The sequence below is a fragment of the Mustela erminea genome, chromosome 13, assembly GCF_009829155.1.
Source record: "Mustela erminea isolate mMusErm1 chromosome 13, mMusErm1.Pri, whole genome shotgun sequence".
NCBI classification, from domain to species: domain Eukaryota; kingdom Metazoa; phylum Chordata; class Mammalia; order Carnivora; family Mustelidae; genus Mustela; species Mustela erminea.
In genome coordinates, this window is record NC_045626.1 from 34,942,965 (window position 1) to 34,963,297 (window position 20,333).

The 20,333-nt window shown below is 55.7% G+C and overlaps 1 protein-coding gene across 50 annotated transcripts in view; it reads left to right on the forward strand.

Annotated features, from left to right (window-relative positions):
* CELF4 (CUGBP Elav-like family member 4) overlaps positions 1 to 20,333 on the forward strand; it is a 289,407-nt gene that overhangs the window by 59,342 nt on the left and 209,732 nt on the right. For all 50 annotated transcript variants that reach the window (XM_032310485.1, XM_032310475.1, XM_032310476.1 and 47 more), the window contains exon 2: positions 17,383 to 17,465. In XM_032310485.1, coding sequence (XP_032166376.1) covers positions 17,383 to 17,465 — 83 coding nt within the window. The remainder of the gene's footprint in view (positions 1 to 17,382; positions 17,466 to 20,333) is intronic.

The window sequence follows — 20,333 nt, forward strand, 5'->3', positions numbered from 1 at the left end:
GGTAGCTTGTCCCTGGGCATAACCCGTTTTCTTGATTTCTCTTTTAAGAAAGAGCTTTTCCGGGGATCCTCTCCCCTCCTTGCCCAGGGAATCCACTCTCCTAGACGCACTGGGTTCTCTCGGAGTCTGGATGCTTCTCACTGGACAAGAAAGCTGAGCTCTGGTCTCACTCATCCACCCTGCATGGGGGCGGTCCAGGCCAGGAGAGTCCCAAATGGGCATGAGACAGGGACCGTGGGACAGTCACCCCCATTTAGTCCCCAAAAGCCCACGGTTGTCAGCGAGACAACCGACACCAGAGCAGCACTCGGGCCTTCCTGCTGTGCGGTGTCCCCCCGCAGGGAAGCTGGGACAGGAATCATCACAGCCATTTGATGAGTGGAGACACCGAGGCCCAGAGTGGGGGAAGGCTTCCCCAAGCCTTGGTGGCAGAAGTGGCACTAGATAGAAATGACAGGACCTGGGAGAGGCAGCTTTTTGGCAAGAGCCCCGGCTCCAGTGGCTAGGCACACACAGCCAGACAGGACGCAGGGGTGGGGGGGGCTCTGCCAAGGGAGGGCACAGCTCTTCCACCAACTGGGCAAGGTTGGTACAGAGTGTCATGACCTCAGCAGCTCTGAGAACCTCTCCGGCTTTGTTGGCTGAAGCGCCTGCTCCTGGCAAGTGGCCAATGGTCATCAGAGCTCAGGGGGCCTGCCCCGGGCCTTGAGAAGCCTCCAGGGGAAATTCTTCTGTCCTTTGGTTTCAAAGGCTCCTGGAACAGGAGCTGAGTGCTCAGCCCCTGGCTGACCTTTGAGGCCCAGGGTGGGCGGAAGCAGGCAAAACTCCCAAAACTATCCCAGGGTCTGGCCTTTGGACACGGACCCAGGGATTTCAATCCCACCTTGCTTCTTCTGAGGCTGTGAACAGCCATGAGTGTCCTGCCTGAGCAATCCGAGCTTCAGGCTCATCCCCGGGGCAAGGAGGGGAGAGGGACTCTACCTTGCAGGCCCAATGGGACCGGTGCTACTAAGCTCCTCTTCAGTCCAGAGCTCACTCCTTCCTTGGTAGCTGATATGCAGGCTCCAAGAGGGCAGGGCGGTAGAGCAGACCCCATTGCTGGGTGCCTGGCTCAGGCCTTTGGAGTTCAGAATGGAGGGACTAGAGGGGTCAGGAGGTACTGCCTGGCAGAGGTGGGGTGGGCTGTTGTCTGGGCCGTGGCAGATGAGTGGGAGCCGGCCAGGCAGAGAGCTGGAAGGAGGCCATCCTCAGTGAGACAAGACAGAGTGCCCAGGCATGGGCCGGGCCCCTGGGGTGGTGGGGAGGTTAGGGGGCAGAAGCACGGAATAAAACCTGGAGAGGCCAGGGGGCTGCCGCAGGCACCCAGCAGGATCTAGCGGGGCAGTGGGGGCTCTGACCAAGCTCAAGCAGCCAGGAACAGGTACTGGCCTTGCAAGTGACCTGGCCCTCCTCCTGGGCCACTGCATTGTCTTAGGAGACGCGCTGTACCACCTTTTCCAGAGAGCGCTGATTACACCCTTTCTGTGAAATAAAGAACAGAAGGAAGGGAAGCAGGGAGCCCTCTTCTCCTCCCCCTCCCTCCCTCCCACTCTCCCCGCGTCCCCCCTCCCTCCCCACCTCCTGCCTGCTCTTGCTCTCTGTTGCTAAGTAGATGGTAGGTTTATTTGCGGCTGTCGGTTCCCAGTAGAAAAATTTCGTCTTGGAGAGCCGCCTGGATGGGAATGGCTTCAGCGCTGATTTCATGGAGAAGGTCTGTGCAGTAATTAGTGTTCATGGGGGAGGAATTGGACTGGCAGGCTCCCAAGAAAACTACTCCCCAAAAGTTAGCTCGAGTCCAGAGGGCTACATCAAATCCAATTCCAGAGTGTGCCTCGAGATCACTATATATAGACCCGCAGACGAAAGCAGGCAGTGAGGTGGCACGGGGTTCACAGAGGGACCCGTCATGGGAGGCAGAGGCAGCCTGGGCCACTCTGAAACTAGGGTGGCAGCCCTCACTGAGGGACGCTGCTGCCCACTGAGCCCCGCACCTCTGCAGGAGATGGGGAAGGGGGAAGGGGAGAGGGGGAGGGTGGGCTAGCCCCTTACTGGGTGACACTGGGGTGCATTTCTAAGGAGCACACCATCTGATTGCGAATGTCTGCTGCCCGGCCTGGTTCCCCACATGTAGCCGGCTCACTCCGACCTCTGAGAATAAGTCCCCGCTTCTTCCTTTCTACCTCTGTCAAGGCTCCTGGGGGCACTCCCCGCCTCCATAAGGGGTCCCCTCATCACTCATTCTGTCCCAGGCTTCCCCAGCGTGGTCTCTGGGGGCACATCTCACTTGGTGAGGCCTCCTCCGTGTCCCTCCATCCCTAGTCCTTCCGGAGGCTGGGTACCACTGGGGTCTGGCTGCCCAATCTCCCTTTCCTATCCTTCTCTCCCTCCTCAGGCCAGAAGTGGGAAGGAGCAGGTGCCCATGGACATCTAGTGAAAGAATTGAGGGCAGGAGGCCTCAGAGGTCTACCATGGGCTAGGGTGGCAGGGGTGAGGCAGGTGGGGGTACTGTCCGACCTTGTCCCACCTAGACCTTCAAAAACAAGCAGAATCGGGATTAAAATCCAGAACTCTGAATCTTCCTTCCCATTTTCATGTCCCAGAATTTTGCCAGAGCCAAACTTTTGCTCAGGTCAGGATTCTGCAGACAAGGAAGCCAAGGGCCCCAGAAGGCCAGGGGCTTGCCAGAAGCATACTGTCCTGGCCTCTGGTCCAAATGGCAACTTCCAGCCCAGTATCTTTTTCCACTTCTGTATTGTGGGGGCCTTTGCACCCAGGGTCTCTTACCATCTACATTGCTGCCACTCCTACCACCCTCAGTCCGGTCCCAGAACCTCTGGTCTCAACTAGCCCAGCCTCTCAGCCGCAACCCACATCGCTGGTGCCCCCCAGTTCACAGAGTGTGTCAAGCCTCTGTACTCAAGACACAGATGAGGGCCACCACTGCCTGGGAGTAGAAACACCAGGGAGGAGGGCTGGTAGCCACCTCTTTTATTACCCCCACTGCCCGGGCTCTCCCCTTCTAGGCCTCAGCTCCCCCAGCTGGCCTTCTTGGCCATGGGGTACAGTCTGTACAGCCAAGACAAAGCAGGGGTCTAATATAAATTTCTAGGAAGCTGAGAGGAAGGATAAAACCTGGGGCTGCAAAGACTGAGCCTTGACCAGCTGTGGGAGTCAGACCCATCATGGAAGTGGTAACGTCAGGCCTCAGGTTGGCCCTCCCTGGCACAGCTCACCGAGTCAACTGGATCTCCCACTCCTTTCCACCCTCAGACCCTTGAAAGCAGTGAGAACAGGGATTAGAAACACACACACACACACATCTGGGACACATGAGATCTTCCGCCTCTGCCCCCCTCCCCTTAGCCTTGGTCACTGCTCACATCGTTCCAGACAGGGGCGGGGATCCCGGATGGACTGAGCCCCACGAGCTCAAACTAATCCGTCCCAGTTCCCTCCATTTGGTGCAAAGCCTTAGACACGCACCTCCATCTGCTAATTTACTCTGCTTCCTACACATTCCATCTAGGGCTTTCTGTGCTGACCACCCAGCATCTGCTTGTTCTCCTCCTCCTCAGGGCTGCCTTGGGCCCTCTGATCTCTCAGAGACTTTTCTCTTCCCTCAACCCAGGAGGCTGGGCAGGAATGGGGGATCCAGTTCCTCCACTGACCAGCGGTGCGCTGAGGATGATCGCTTCACCTTGATCTACAGACCCATCTATTTCCTTCTCTGTTAAAGAGCAGAGAGAACACTTCTTCCCTCTCTCCTGTTCCACTCACCCATTCACTGATGAACGTATGCCAGGACCCACTTTGTGCCAGGACTCCCCTGGGTGCGGGGGACCCAGACTCATGGGCAGGGGTATCGAATCCATTTCACAAAAAGAGGAAACTAAAGTCCAGAGAGATCTGGTGACTGGCTGGAGGCTGTTTTACCCATCAAGAAATCGCCTTCAGTAGGACTTCGCACTCCAGACCAGTGTCCATCCCTCACCCTCTCCTTCCTGGGACCATGCCGGGCCCTGGGCCAGGAGCAGGGCCACAAGGACCCAGAGCAGATGGGGCCCGGCGCTGCCACCTGGGCGCTTACGGGGTCTCTCCAGAGTTAGTAAGTGACTAACACAGACCTGTTTGATTCACATCCTTAGCCTCCCCAAGGGGGCATAGGATTCCACATCCACCCTTCGGGGCTGCCCATCCCAGGGCGCTCCCATTGACCTGCACTGCTCTTGCCTGAGACCACCCCCCACACACACACACTTTTCTCTTCCCAGCCCTCCTCTGCAGCCCACATTTCCAGGCCTTAGCAATTCCTCTCACAAAAGAAACAACTGACACTAAGATGCGTCTTTAGAGAAGCAGGAAGCCAGCTCTTTGTCACTCAGGTCCCTGCCAGCTCATTACCGCCTCCTGTCATTAGCATATTAGATACATGAGGTAAACAAAACACACTCACATCCTAGACTCGCTGTGCACACCTTCAGGTGCTGCGAGCCCCCAGGGTCTGGCCAGCTAGGAAGCAGGAAACCTAGAGGTGCTCCCAGTCCTGGGAGTACGCACTGGCGTGGGGAGGTTACGATGGAGCGTGCAGGTGCCCCACAAGGGAAGCAGAGAGCGTCAGACAAACTGGACGGTGTAGATGCCAAGCGGCATCTTTAGTGCCATGTCACCGCTGCTGCTCCCGGTGAGGGCGGCTGGAGTAATCCCTCCCCTGCTAGTGATCTGCCAGGCACATGGCTGGATGCCCATGACCCTGGCAGGTCACTGGCTAAGGAACCCGAGGCCCAGGGGTTGCAGTGGGACTACGTGAACTACCCAAACTAGCCGGGGCTTCCAGAACAAGGCAGAGACCGCCATTGAAGCCAGGCCCACCTCTCTCAGAGACTGGAGCCCTTTCCCAGGGGTCCTGCTGATGGAAACAACCAGGTCGTGGGAGTTAAATGGATTTCCTAGAGGTGGAGGCTGGCAGGTGACAGAAACCACGGGGTCCGGTGTTACCTTGTTTAGGGGTGGAAAAAAATGGCGTATCCTAGAGTAGTCAAGAATGGGAATGAAATAGAAGGACAAGAGAGAATATGGGATTCCGGCCATGAGACAGAAGAAGAAACGAAGGAAGGAGGTGGGGGTGGTGGGGGGGGGGGGGAGTCCCTGCCCTGATTTGTCCCTGCCCTGAGCAGAGCCCAGCATCCTCCTCCACGAAGTGGCAGAACCCAGAGTTAAGGTCACAGACTCTGCAGGGGGCCTGTTGCTTCTGGCAGCCCAGTTCTACCAGGAACTTGGCCAAAGGCCCGGGGCAAGTCTTTTGTCTTCGAGAGCCTCTGTTTCCTTACCTGTAAAGTGGGGATGATTATTGTACTATTGCATAGAGTTATTGTATTAAACAATTTGATACATGTGAAGCACTTAGACCCACGCCTGGCAGATAACCAATCATCAGTGTTTGCTGTCAGCATGAGCCCCGCAAAAACCTTGGCTTGGCTGGTGTGCTCCTGGCACACATAGCACCTAGCCTTGCAAGTTTTTCACCTAGAGGTTCCTTTATGTCTTTTACCATCTAGCAAATGGTGGGCCCTCAATAAATAGTTGCGGAACCGGTGAATGAATGAGTCATCTTTCCCTCCCACCACAGATGATAGTACGACCCATCCCAGTCACATGCTTTGAGTCTGATGTACCAGTCAATGCCTTACATAGCTCAGTCCTCTTTCTTGGTGGCTCTTTGGCACGTGGGTAAGTCTCTAGAAACAGAGGAAATCAAGCAGAATGCCATGCTCTGTCCTTCCCTCTCAGAGGTCACCCTCCCCATTTGCCAACTGCCTCTCACCCAGCTTGGGCACTCCCAAGGTCATTGATGAATGAAGGGTGAGTGTCTCCATCCCTTCCCAGGACTCGGGCCAGCGGACTGGCTCAAGCCTCAGTCCCTCCTATAGTGTGATGGCTACGTCTGCCAGGGCTCAGGGAGATTGAGGGATTACCTCACAGAGGCCAGCATCCCCGCCACATTTGCTAACTACTCCTTTGCCGCAGCCCTCAGGTTAAATGTTGCTAACTGCCTGCGATTGAACTTATCTTATTGATGTTGGGTGAAGCCCAATGCCCAGCCAGAAGAGTGGCTTAAGTGGCTGAGATCATGAGAGAAAGACACCCTCTGCCGAGAGCTGGACCATGGCCTGCCAGGACTGTGTGAGATTGTTTTTCTGCTTTTAAAAAGAAAATCACATTTTCCAAACATTGATCCTGTACTATGGGACTCCTGGCTATTGGTCTTTTCAAAATAGCCTGTCTTGGATGCTGAGGTTGGAATTTCTTGGTTGGTGTGCTGCTTCTTCTTGCTCTTCTTCTCCTTTTTTTTTTTTTTTTTTTTTTTTTTTTTTGGTCCTTTAAGTGAATTAGGGGCTGTTAGGAAGGAGCCAGGAGAGGGAGGCGAGATTAATTCACCTCACCTGGCAGGTCCTGCGTGCTCGAGCACAATCAAAGTGGAGCTGGCGTGCCCTCCCTTCTGATTCTCTGCAGCTCAGTCGCTCTGTGAAGCTCCCATTCCGGGGCTGGTTCGAGGATGGACAGGACAGACCCAGCTCTGTGAGCTGTGGTCTTGCAGGGAAATACAGTTTCCACAGATGAGAACAGTAGAAAACTCTGTTCAGCCAAATCCTCATGGTTATATTTTAAACACTTGGGCGTAGAAGAACTCATTGGAAGGAGAATCGGGGAGTCCTGGGAATCTGGGGAGGGTTGCAGAGGTGGTAGGAGCTGGTAGAGGACCCCCGCACCCCATCCCTGCAAGCCGGGAGGGCAGCTCAGGTCGGAGAGGAGCCAGAGCAAAGGCCCAGATGTGACTGGCTATGTGTTAGGGAGAAGTGTGGTTCAGTGTGACTGAGAAGAGGGACAGAGGGACTCCACAGTCCCCTGCCTTGAGGGTGTGATCTCTCCTTTCACCGGAGAAAGGAGTCAAGAGAGGCCAGTCCCCCACGATACAAGGACATCATGGGGTAGAGAGCTGTGTCTGTGGATATGCCGTGGACAGTTTCAGGGAGGCGGCCTGGGACTTCGGGAGCATACCAAGGAGGGATTCCCCAACATTTCCACCTACATGGGGAAGGGGATTCTATTGGGGAAATGACCCCCACCTTAGTTTAGCTGGGCAACCACCACGTAATGCTCCAACAAAGGGAATTCTGTGCAAGTCTACAAGCATGGCTGAGCCTCCTTTGCGGGCCTGAGACACACAACCTGGCAAGCACTGGGGGCCACCAAGGGGCTCGGGTCCTGCACCATGTTCTTCCCACACGCTGAGGGTTCAGCGCACCAGGGCAGGGGGCAGTAGCATGGCTGAAGTCAGCCAACCCAGCACTGCTGTTGCAGCAAGACAGGAGAAGAGGCAGAGGCAGCTGCAGGCCAGCAGTGGAGATGGGAACACAGAGGGCAGAAGTGCTCTGAGACGGGAATATGGTTTCCCTCCCAGAGCAGTTGAGATGGCCCCGTTTTCTTAGAGGCCCTGCCTGTGGCCCAGCTCCCACAGTTCAGTGAGGGGCTGGGTCAGGCCAAGGGGGCCCCTGAGAGCCCCTTCCACTGTGGCACTCAGAAAGCTCACAGTCCCTTCCCACTGAGTCACGCCCGGTTTCTCGGCAGGTGCTCCCTGTTCTGAGATAATTCAAAACAGGAAGATCTAAACTCCCCAACCAGGTTAATTAGAAGGGAACACGGTTCAGGGTCTGTGCCTTAGTGCTTATCCTGACATCCGAGTGAGTAACAAGTGCCCCATATGCATTTCAGATCCAACCTGGACGCTCAAATAGAGCCCTCTGTGGAGGAGTCCATGACCTGACTTTGACATTGGAGGAGGCTCTAGGGGTAGAGGGAGCTCAGGTAGTTGTGGCCCAGGGAAGCCCTTGAGAGCCCAGCTCACTCCATTTGGGTCCTTGCAGGAAGAGAATAAGGTCACCCCAGAGCCTTTCGTTCCAAGTGCAAGCCATGGGGTGAGGGTGTAGAGGGAAGACATCTCCCATGAGGCCCCCCAGGGCCCAAATACTGCCCAGGGCTGCTGGAGGGGACAACAGGAACTGAGCCCCAAACAGCCATCAGGGGGCTTCAGGTCTCTGCAAGCCACGATAACATGCTGTGGCCTGCTCCAAGGTACAAGAAGACTGAGCTCGGGGCGCCTGGGTGGCTCAGTGGGTTAAGCCGCTGCCTTCGGCTCAGGTCATGATCTCAGGGTCCTGGGATCAAGTCCCACATCGGGCTCTCTGCTCAGCAGGGAGCCTGCTTCCCTTCATCTCTGCCTACTTGTGATCTCTCTCTCTCTCTGTGTGAAATAAATAAATAAATAAATGTTAAAAAAAAAAAAAAAGAAGAAGGCTGAGCTCATGGGAGCAACAGCACCGTGTCCAGTGAAGCCCCACCCCCCATAAAGACGGGAATAAAAGGGAGCGCTGAGTGCTTTCATGGGGACGAGAAGGAAATTTTGGCCTAGAGACGAGGCACAGGCAGCCCTTTGGCCATGGGAACAAAGCCAGCACACGGGTCAGCAGAGCAAGGCGGCGGGGGGGGGGGGGGGGGCCTTCGTCCCTGGGCTGAGCCTCAGAAAGGCTGACACCTTCCCTGGGCCCGGCCCCACCACCAAGAGCTCTTCGTTGAGAGAGAGAGAGGCCATCAATATGTCATGCCCAGTTTTTGTCCCTTTTCACAGTGCCATAAAGATGTTGCCGCTGACACCAGACATGTCATTCTCCAGTGCTGAGGGTGTAAACAAGAGCAACTAGCAGGAGAGACGCCTGGCAAAGGCCTGCACACCGCTCCTTTCCTCCCCTGAGGTCCAGAGCCAGGTCTGAGCTTCCTGGACCCTGCCCTGTGTCCCGCAGGCAGAGAAAGAGAAGGCTGGTCCCATTCCCTGGGGGCTCCTAGTGTAAGTCTGGGGACATCCCTATCTCCCAGCTCTATGTCCATCTCTGTCTTGTGGCCACAAAGGACAGGAGACCTGGAAGAAGTAGGAGACACACTTAGGGTCACAGTGAAGTGAGCCAAATCAACTTTCCCACATCGTGCAACCTCTATCTCTGAGAAGCGCTTGAACAGGCCGCCATGCTCTCCTCTGGCGTGTCCTGTTTAAGGACAGTGGGAGCAGGAAGGCAGTGCTGAGCCCCAGAGCAGGATGAGGACCAAGGGTAGAGCTTCAACCCTGGAAGGCCCTGAACAGGGGGAAGGTCCGCAGCCCTAATGCGCTGGCTGAGGGCGCCATCCATCTCCCCCGCCTGCCGGCGGCCCTGTCACCCCACCTGCCAGGCCTCCTCCCAGGAAGACGGATGGCACCTGCCGCCCTCAGGGGCCTGAGCCGAAAGGCAGCCGTCCCAGACCCTCTCCTCACACCCTGTTCTCCCCGCGGCCAACCATCTCTCCCCAGCGTCTCAGAGCGCCGCCACCCAGGCAGGGGCAGAGCGGAGTTTAACCACCACTTTATTCAATGATGTCTGTCACTGGGAAGAGGAGAGGACCCTGGAGTTGACAGTTCCTACGGCAGCAGATTTCAATGTGGGCAAAACACACATAAATGCAAGGTAGAAGAATATGTGTGTCCTAACTGCCAACTGAGAGGGGCCATCCATAAGGGCCTGAAGAGATGCTGGGGTTGGTGCAGTCAGGGAAATCTTGGTGGGAGAGGGGAGGCTCCATGACTCCTAGAAGGACATGTGGGCTCCAGAGGAGAGAGGCAAGGCAGAGGCTGAAGGCGAAAGGATGCTCAGGCTTGGCTTTACCCCACGGAGATGGAGATGCAAGAGGAAGTCAGAGTCATGTCCCTGGGTGGGTTCACTGTCCCTCTGCTGTGGAGAGAGGAGAGCCACAGGAGCTGTTGCAAGACCAGCACAGAGGAGGCCTCTGGGGAAGGGGCAGAAAGGAGGAAGATCCAGGTAGAAAGAACTGGGAGCACCAGCACAGCCAGGACAGGTCCTGGAAAGAAGGCAGGAGGATCAGCTGGGGACTGGGCTGGGAAAGAGAGGCAGAGACGGTTCACAGTCTCCTGGTTTCTTTCTCCTGCCAGTCACCAGGCTCTGCTGAGCCCCAAGGGCCCATTCTCAAGTGAGCAGACAAGGCTCACCCTTGGGGCAGGAACCAGAAGAAGGTGAGGTGAGACTGTGGGGGTCCTTGGCTGCACAGACCCAGAGACCCAAAGCGGTGGGTCTTAAAGGAGGTACAGACCGGGGACGAGCACCCAGGTGGGAAGATATTCCCAGAGGGAGAATGTGTAGGTGAGGAACAGCTCTGCAGCTCTGTCTCCCACATGCATAAGAAGGGAGGAAGGGGTGTTTTGCTCCAGAAAGCACCAGAGAGGTAACCCTTGCCCACCCAGACCATGGGGGAGGGGAACTGGATTGGGGCAGGGAGAAGGGGGCGGATTTGGCCTCAGAACACCCATGACCCTCTTTTCTGGGAGGCTGGCGGATGTTCCCTCTCTCCCTCCTTCTCCATCCGCCCCCAGAGATTCTGCCTTCATTTCTCTGCGGCAGGGCCTGTGTCTGTTTTTTAAGATTCTCCAGGTGATTTTCAGGTGCAGACTCGGTGAGAACCACTGAGGGGTGGTGCTCTGAGAATGGGATTTCAAGAACCAGGCAGGTCTACGGGTGGAGATTTGGGGTGGGAAGGGGATCTTCCTGGACAGCCTAAGAGGGCCGCACTGAACAGGGAGCCCCTGGCTTGACCCACTGGTCTGGCTGGTTGGTGCGTTTCCTGCTTGCTTTCCTTCCCCACCCCGTTCCCAGGCTCTGGCTTCCTCTCACTTCCTCCAGGCCAGCCAAGTGCAGGCCCCGAAGGATCTGATGTTTTATTAAAGTCCAGATCTCCCTATCCTAGGGCCACCTTCCTCCAGCTAATTCGGTAATTCAATTAGTGGGAAGCCAAGGCTTGGCTGGGTGGGTTGGGGGGGGGGGTGCACATCGGGAGCCTTCCCTTCCGTGATGATGATTACACCCCAGGCTTAGGCCCTGCTTGGAGTTGGGCAGGAAATTGTACTTCCTTCGCTTCACAATGACAAGGGCCTTTTATCCCTGCACACGGGGGCTTTGTAAATTACTGCCATCTCTCGCAATTAATTCTGCAAGGCTGTGTTTTACCCCCACGTGGGAGAGGGCACCCACCCACCTTCTCGGGAACCAGTGGTGCCCCCTGGCCCAGCTGGAGGGGAGTGTCTGCGGGCCCCCTGCACCTCAGCACAGCGCCACCCTCCCAGCTCCGCCTGCCTCCCCAAGGCTCCAGGGCTCAGGCTCAACCACTCCTGGCCACACCTTTCTACCCCCTCCCCCTCCTTTTCTGCCCGAGGCCTTCCCAATCTCTCTGCAGGCCAGGTGGCTCGCCTTCCCCCACCCCCATGGCTCTCTAGGTCTCCCAGCCCTGAGGTGCCTGAGCCAGAAGCTCAGTCCTCCATTTCGAAGCCCTTAGCCTTCACACAGTGGATAGTCTCTTCAGAGACACAAGCCAAGGAATAGATGGGAAGGACAAGTAAATACGTAGGATGAGTGGGAAGAGGTTAACCGTCAGCATGAGGACCAGTGAGCGCAGGTCTAGGCCAGTGTTCAGGGCACATGGTAGAAGTGAGAGCCTCAGAAGAGAGGCAGGAGGGTGGGGGCTGCCTCGTGCAGGGAACCCCGGGCTACAGCTGCTGCGGGTAGCATTGTCATGGCACTTGTCTCAACGTGTGACATCTCTTTGCACCCATTCCCACCCCCACCATGATTTCCAAAGTCCATCCCTGCTCTGCTGGGCTGCAGTTCTGTTCTGCTCAGGTCCATGATTCCAGAGGGATGGGAGACTTGTGGGAGGGGCTGGTGCTGGGGGACCCTTCCTCCAGGACGGTGGGACAGGAAAAACAGGAGCCGAGCTGTGAGATCCTAGCCCCACGGAGAGTCATTTCTGCACTCCCCACCTCAGATCCCGCCTCAGCATCGCTTGCTGGGTGGCGGGAATCTAACTCAGTTCCTGGAAGCTTTGAGACCAGGACACAGGCGGACCCTCACGTGATAATTTCCCTCACGAAGAATTTGCCAGGAAGCTGATGTCCAGTGATCTTTGACTGTCCCCTCATAAGGGACTATGAGTCTGGCTCACCCACTCGCACCACCTCCCCTGTCGTCCTATCTTCTTTGGCGTAGCTTTTTTTTTTTTCTTTAAAATTAATTGTGCAAGTGATACATGAGTCTAACTGGGATGCATGGTGTCTAACTGCGTGGATCAAACTGAAAAAAGTTAATGTTATGGGTGATACTGATGAGGGAGCAAGAGGCTGGCTGGAGACAAAGCAAAAGCTGGCGCCTTGCATCCCCCCCCTTTCATCCGCTCCCCTCCATATGTGTAGCATTCCTCAGGCACCCCTGACCGCCATAAAACGATAAATAGTTAACTTGCAGAGATCACAGTCCTGCAAGGTAGGACTTGGTTTGCAAATATCCTTGAGATTTACAACAAAGAAGTTACCTTATCAATAGCCCAATCTCCAAAGACACAGAACTCAGTTCCTCAAGCCTAATGTTACCCTCCCCTCCATAAAAACCGAAGGAGGTGGAAGTAGAAGGAAAAGTAAATAAAGTTAAATTTCTTCTAAACCTAAATCTTATTAACAAGGATGCTTGATAGCAGGAATGGAACATTCCACCAGACTTCCAATTGTCTTTACTCGATAACAACTAAGCCTTCAATATCCTGATAGTATTCTTTGCCCCAATAGCCCTTCTGAACACCCCTTTGTCCTCACCTACCCAACCGTGGGGTATATAACATGCCCACCTTCACAACCCGGGGCGGCCGCATCTCTGCCTGCCCACGGGCCCTGTCCCCGTGCTTTAATAAACCACCATTTTGCACCAATGACGTCTTAAGAATTCTTTCTTTAGTCGTCGGCTCCGAACCTCCTCACCCCACCGAACCTGACTTAGGTTCTGGGACTTCATCAATACGCCCCACCTTCTCACAGACTCCCTGTTTCCAGCTTGGTGAGATACCTTCTAGACTTTGTGCCATGGTGTAAATACAGATTCAGGCGCACATGGAACTAATGGACTGTGTCGTCACTGCATGTACGCGGTGTATGCTGTTTCACGACTCTGCTTTTCGCTGCTGACTGTGGCTTCCCACGCTCGTACATCGAGGACCATTTCAGCATTTTAACGGCTATAGAGTATTCCACGGTTGAAACATAAAACCGTCTCTGCGCTGAGAGACCTCTCGGTGCCTTTCAATTGTTCTGCTTTTCCAAAAGGCCACAGTGGACTCCTCTTCTTTCTGTGAGCACAGGGGAAGAGTCCACTTGTAGGGCTAGGCCGGGGAGGGTATGCTGGGCCACCAGCCCCTTCCTCAGGGAGAGGGGCTCCCTTCTCAGACCTCCCCAAGGTGCAGAGCCTGGCCTAGCCTCCTCTCCCAGGCCCTGCTGGCTCAGTAGCAGCTGCTCTGGGGGGCAATCCCATTTCCTGAATAGACTGTGAATTCCTAAGCAGCCTCATAGCTGCATCTCTGGTCTGGGGACAGGTCAGCTCAGCATGTCCCAGAGGGCGGAGCAGGGCAGCGTTGGTGAGCCCTGAGCTGAGGGTCCCTTCCACATCCTTGCAGCTGGAAGCCTCCTCCCCAACTCCACAACTCCCGTGAGGAGTGGCAGTGAACACCAGGAAGTTAAGACTAGCGTTTCCCAGCGGGTTTCTGTGTGCCCCAAGCCCCTGCCCTACATATGGGAGACCAGAGAGTGCCAGCAAGTGAGGCCTGGCCACCCTGAGTCCCACCTGAGTCTCCACCTCAGGCCCACCCTGCTGGGCAAGACCCGGCTTCCCAGCCAGGCTGCTGGTCCCCCAGGGCTCTACCCTCCACGAGGGAGCAAATACAGACCCTTTGCGCACATTGTGGTCAGCAGTTAATAGCTGTTTAGCTATATCTGCTTTTTTTTTTTTTTTTTTTTTTTTTTAAGAACCCTAGTGAGATGTATTGAGCTGAGCCATCGCACTGGACTGGCACTTAAGCAGGGCCCAGGGGTCTCCCCCAGCCAGCGCCTCTTGTAAGGCTGGTCTGCCTGGCAGACGTGCAGAGGGACTCCTGCTGATCTCATGCCCACGAGAGCGAGTTTCTGTTTAGGCCATGCTCTGCAGAGGTTGTTGACTACCCGCTGACTAGTAGGTCTCCCCACCAACCTCTGAGGGGGATGGCTCTCCCCTTTTATAGATGAGGGCACCGCGCCCCCCATTGGTCCCGCACAAGTTGCCAGGCAGGATTGCGGGCTCTTGACCAATATGTATTGAGATCCCACCTCCCGGGATCTCCTGTTGGGGGCTTGGAGAACCAAGCTGGAAAGGGACAGAAGCAAGTCCCTGACCTCCCTCGGAGGGCGGGGCAACTGCCAATCAAGGAACCAACGTGTAAGGTTAACAGCTCAGTGGGGCGCCAAACTGAAGCGAAAACAGGACAGAGGTCGGAGAGGAAGTGTGTGCTGGGGGAGGGGTGCTGCGTGAAAGGAGGTCAGAAGGGGCATCACTAGGTCACATTCAAGCGGAAACCTGGGGGCAGCGAAGGAGCCAGGCCGCAGAGAGCGGGGCGAATCCGTGCAGAAGTCCTTAGGCACAGTGTGTCTAGCAGAGCTGAGAAATAGGAAGGAGGCAAGAGGGTAGGCAAGAGGAGAACCGAAGGAGGCGAGGTCAAGGGGAGGAGATGTCAGGGACCGTGACATGGGGCCTGGGGGTTCCCTCAAAGATTCTGGTTCACAGCGGCTGTGAGGTCTCAGAAACACTGGCAGAAATTCCTGGAAGCTGGACAAAAGCAACAGATTCTTTCTCTTTCCCGGGACCGTTACCCGTCATCCAGGGCCACAACAGGGGGGCCATTTTCTCCCCTTCTTCCTCCTACTCCCCCTTCCTGGCCTGCCTCTAACCTCCTCCTACTCCTCCTTTCTTCTCCCTGTTCCCTCCTCCTCCTGCCACCTTCCTCTTCTTCCCATTCCCCTTCTCCTCCCTCTCCACACCTGCCCCTGACCTTGTCCCTCGCTGGCTGGCCTGCCTGCAGCAAGACAGTGGCTGCCTCCCAGGCGCAGGCAGACACAGGCAGAGGACAAGGCCAGGAAAGGGACGGGAGGAAAGAGGCCCCCAGAGAGGCAGGCAGCGGCACGAGGGAGGACGTCATGGGGGCCTCTGACCACTATTCATTTCAGTCCCCTGGTGTCTCCATCAATAACCGTCTGCCAGGACCAGGACCGGGAGGGAGGAGGGAGGAGGGAGGAGGGGGGGGAAGGCGGGGTGATCTGGGGTCTGGATGGGGAGGAATGGGATGGAGTGGAGGGGGAGACTTCCTGGCACTCACAGGTCCCCCCCAGCCTGGGGCAAGAGTTGGAGGTGGGGAAGGCGCAGAGCCCACAGGTTGCTGAGAGTTTCTGCCTCCGCGGTATCTCTCCCTGCTTCCTTCCTCCTTTCTGTCCCCTTCGATCATACATTCCCTTCCATAGGGGATCATACATTCCCTCTCCTAAGGGGAAGGGAGGCAGACCAATTCCTTTTTTTTTTTTTTTTAAGATTTTATTGATTTATTTGACGGAGAGAGACACAGAAAGAGAGAGAACACAAGCAGGGGGAGTGGGAGAGGGAGAAGCAGGCTTCCCGCCAAGTAGGGAGCCCAATGTGTGGCTCGATCCCAGGACCTTGGGATCATGACCTGAGCTGAAGGCAGATGCTTAAGGACTGAGCCACCCAGGCACCCCAGGACCAATTTCTATACTGGAAGAGAAGGAAGGGTTGTGTCCCCCGCTCCCCCACCCCCCCGCCCCAGCAGTAGGTGGTGGAGGAGAAAAGATCTGCAGAGGATGCTGGGAGCACTCTGTTCCCCGGAGAGCAAGAAGCCAGAGAAAGCCTGGTCACGAGAGTTGGTATAGGCTCCACCAGCCTGCAGACCTCACCGGAAGAGGGCCTAGGCCACAGAGCCTGGCACACAGCGGGCACCTGGGAAGTAGTTAACAAATGGCCAGAGAATAGGTGGCTTGGGATGGACGTGAGGTTGTCTTGGGATGGACCAGAGCGGTCAAGAAGGGCTGCTCAGAATCAGGGGAACTTGATCGGATTCTTGAAAGAAGGGTGGGATTGAAGATGGGAGCATGGGCCAAGAAGGCAGAGCAGGTGAGAAGATCGTGAGAACAAAGGAAGAGGGGCAGTGGAGGGGAAGAAGCCTGGGAAACAAGGGAGGTGGCCCGGCTGCAGGGTGCTTCCGAAAGCTTGAGGTGACGGTCCCCAGGAGACTAAAACCTTCTGTTGGCCAAAGGTGGCTTTTTGACTTCCCCTACGGCCTAGGTCTTACAGGCCTCAGAAGCCATACTCGGCCATGTCTACAGGCAGAGGAAGAGGCCCCTGACACCCGGCTGTTTGCGGGAACTGCCAGAAAGACTCTCCTACTAGCAAGCATGCTCTTTGCTTGGTCACCATGCCTGAAGGGCCAGCAGAAAGAGTCACCCTGTGAGTTAGGTACATTGTTCTGTAAAATACAGATTCCCTGGTGAGGCACGGTCAGTCACTTAAGGGGAAAACTATACTGGAGTGACCGCAGAGCCCAGTGGGTCAGCCCTCTCAATGCACACACGAGGAGACTAAGGCCGCACAGGGGACGGAATTTGCCAGGGTCGCCCAGGGAATTAGAGGCAGAGCAAGAGTGGGCCTCAGCTCCTGTTGAGCGTTGGTGGGCTCGATATGCCCAAGAAGCCCTCTAACTGGAGGGGTGTGAAGATGTCACTGCACATGGGGTGGCAGGGGACACATGGACAGCCCCACTCACTTTATTAGTACAGACAGGCCTAGGGTCCTCCCTACAGATGGAGACTTTATTTGGTAGGGGCAGGTCTCGAGGGTCCTTCCATCATCCCTGATGGAGCAGCCAGCAGCACTCCGGAAGGGGCCAGAACGAGTTCATGGCGCACTGTGACTAGAAGTGGGGGGGTGAGGGCTGGGAGCTGTCCCTTCCAGGAGGTACTGGGTGTGGAGCTAAGACAAAACAGCGGGGGAGGGGGGTGAAGAAGGGAGAGAAGAAGGGAGGGAGAGGCCGAGGCACAGGGCACAGGGCACAGGGACAGGAAGGGACCCGCGGGGAGAGGGGGCGGGGGCGTGGGGGGGGAGATGCAGGGTGGGGAGACTTCGGCGAGTGAGCAAAACAGAAAAGCAACGCGAGGGACAAAAAGCAGACAGACAGGAAAACGGAGAGGCAAGAAAGCTCCAGTGGAGTGCACAGGAGAGAGAGAGGTGGGGAGAGGGACCCAGAGCGGGGAGGGGCCGAGACTGGAGGGCGGGCGAGAGGGCGCGTCGGCGGCCCGGGGGCGCCCCACTGACCCTTCTCGGCGCTTGCTTCCCTCCCTAGGCTGCGCTTTCCTCACCTACTGCGAGCGTGAGTCAGCGCTGAAGGCCCAGAGCGCGCTGCACGAGCAGAAGACTCTGCCCGGGGTAAGTGGCGCCCGCCGAGGCGCGAGCGACCGACGCGCCGACAGGGGGCGACTTCAGGAGGCCGGGCTGCGTCGCGGCCGGCGGGGGGGATCGCGGGCCCCGGGCGCGCGCCTGCCTCCGCTCCGGAGCTGGCGCGCCGCCCCCGGCGCCCCCAAAAGCCTGGAGGCGCGGGGCCCGGACGAGGGAGCGTGGGCGCCGGTCTCCGAGCTTGCCCCGCGGCATCCTCAGCCCGCCGTCCAGGCCCGACGGAATCCCGGGCGGGGGGCGAACGCGGCCGTGGCCGCGGAGCTGGGGCGCGGCTCCTCCCCTGGCCCTCCCGACGCCTCCGATCTGGTCCCTGCTCCGCGCACTTCCCGCGCGGGCAGCCGGGGCGGGGACGCAGAGTGCCCTGGGTCCCCGGAGCCCAGAGCAGGCTCCGCCGGCCCCACGGGGCCCCCAGTGGCGGGGCCGCCCGAGCGCCGGCGGATCGACGTCGGACACGGACTGTTCCTGGGGTGGGGGTGGGGGCCGGGGCGGGAGGGGGCGCCTCCTCGCCCAGGCTCGGCGCCGCAAGTGAGATCACCGCGGTTTATTTAAGGAGCCAGCCCTCGTCTTTGATAAACTATCGCGCCTCAGCCCTGGTTTATAGCTTCTGTGCGGGGGAGAAGAGAATTATTTATGGCCCCCCTAACTGGGTGTGATATCAGCCATGGCTATTATCGCGGCTAGTTCATCACCATAAAATAAGAAGTGTTCCTCGGGTCAAGGGTCTGCGCGGTCTCTCCTGTGGGTTCAGAGAGATGGGGGGGGGGTAGATATACGGCTCACCGAGTATCTAAAGATAAATGGAAAGATGTGAGTGTTGGTGGGCATTATTTAAAGAATTTGCAAATATACGGTGGTTAAGCTTATACAATGGACACTGCAGGGGAGCACGTGTATTCTGTGTGTGTGCCCACCGGTGTTTACACATGCATGTTTACATTCTTACCGAGCAAACCCGTATGTAAACACACGTTTCCATTTCTGCCCCACAGCGGGAAAGGTTAACCAGGTAGACAGAAAATGCAACCCTGGGTCGGGGCAGCTTTCCTTTGCATCACAGATCCTTCTTTACCCATTGAGGGGAGGGGAGGGCCTTCCTTCCATTAAGACAGCCTTTGTATTGTATTTTGGTACTTGTGATTGCAAAGCACGGGGCTGAGTCATCTTAATAACATACCCGCGGATGCAAATGTATGGAAATCGTGCCCCGCACAGGTTTTTGTGTGGAGCCCAGCTCTGGCACGGTGGCCATTCCCCAGTTGGTTTTTTAGTGGCGCGGCTACACGCACATATATTATAGTAATTACTTTCTGGGTGCCCTCTGTAAGATGGCAGAAATATGCTCCACATCGCCCCATGTTATGTGTGAAGCATAAAGCCATATTGTAAGATAATCAAAGCCTTCTGAGAAAGGTTTGTGCTGATTAATAAAGTGTTTATAGTACTTTGTTTTGGGGGAGATTGTGATAGATATTTTAGAACCACCCAAATGGAAGAAAATACCGTATTGTTTTGGGAGGCCCTTCATCAGCCTGAGAGAGATTGCCGGGGAGTTTTGTGATGGCTAAAAGCTGGGAATTAGATGGAGAAAGAGAAAGAGAAGGTGGGAGGGAGACACTCAGGATTTTGAAGGGGGAGAGAAAGGGGACTGGGAGAATTTCAGTAGCAAGTGTGGATTGTTCAGGATCTAACATTAACTTGTGGTTGTTTATTTTACATATAATAGAATAGCTAAATGATGGAGTGTATTAGTTCTTTAATAATTTATAGAAATACTTTGATGTTGCAGTAATTACATTAAAGGTCACATATCAAAGGTAATTTGGTTGAGCAGCTGTGATGGTTTCTCAGAAGCAATCAATACCACTGTCCGTGGTGCTGATTTCACCAAGGGGCCTGCCAGATTAAAGCAGGCTTATTACCAGGCAGAAAGGCCCAGGGGAAATCAGGAGCACATTGGAGCGACGTGCCAGCCCCCCTTCCGCCGATAATTAACACTGTTCCCCATAATCTTCGCTAATCCTTCATACTGGGAGATCCAGTGGCATTTTTCTGAAATCACAAAGACAAGTTGGGCAAGTTTGGGAGAAAGGACAAAAAGAAACGTGAATGTATGTTGGGAGATGGGAGGGGTGAGGAGAAGCCAATGGTGGGGCTAAAACATAGCCTGGAGTCCCCTTGCAGTGCCTGGAATGCTTGTTCTTTCTTCAAAGGCCTCACAGGGAGACTCGTGGCCTCAAAGACCTCATCACAATTCTCAGGGAAGGCACAGCCTTGGGGGGTGGGTGGGCAGGGAACAGGGTGGAGGGACATAGAGAAAAGACAAGATTGAAGCTCAAACTTCCCAGGGCCTATGGTCTCCACCCACATTCACATGGAAACAAATGAAAAACAAAATGATCAAATAAAATTATGCTTTAAAGTGGATTCCAGAAAGCAGAACTGGTGTTATTATTGTGGTTCTCTCCTTTGAGATCAGAGAAAGTATGATGCTAGCAAATGCAGGGACAGGACCAAGCAAAATGCTGTCACCCTAACCAAATGAGAGGTATTTCCACCAGCTGAGACTGTGCTCTTGGCCACCTGTTTGGTTGCGGGGGCGCAGAGAGAGACCTCTTCTTGTTTGGCTTGACCACATTAGGTGCCCCAGTGAGCACACTCTGTGTCAGACTAAGAAGAAAGCAATTGAAAAAAGCACCTAGAAAACTGGTAACCTCAGCAATTTAGGCACTTTTCCAGACTTCAAAATCCATTAAAATCAGTCCATTAAAACCAACCCTCCACTTTTTCACTGAAAAGAAAAAGAGGGGAGAAAATAGTGCAAGCAACCCATCCTGTTTCCCA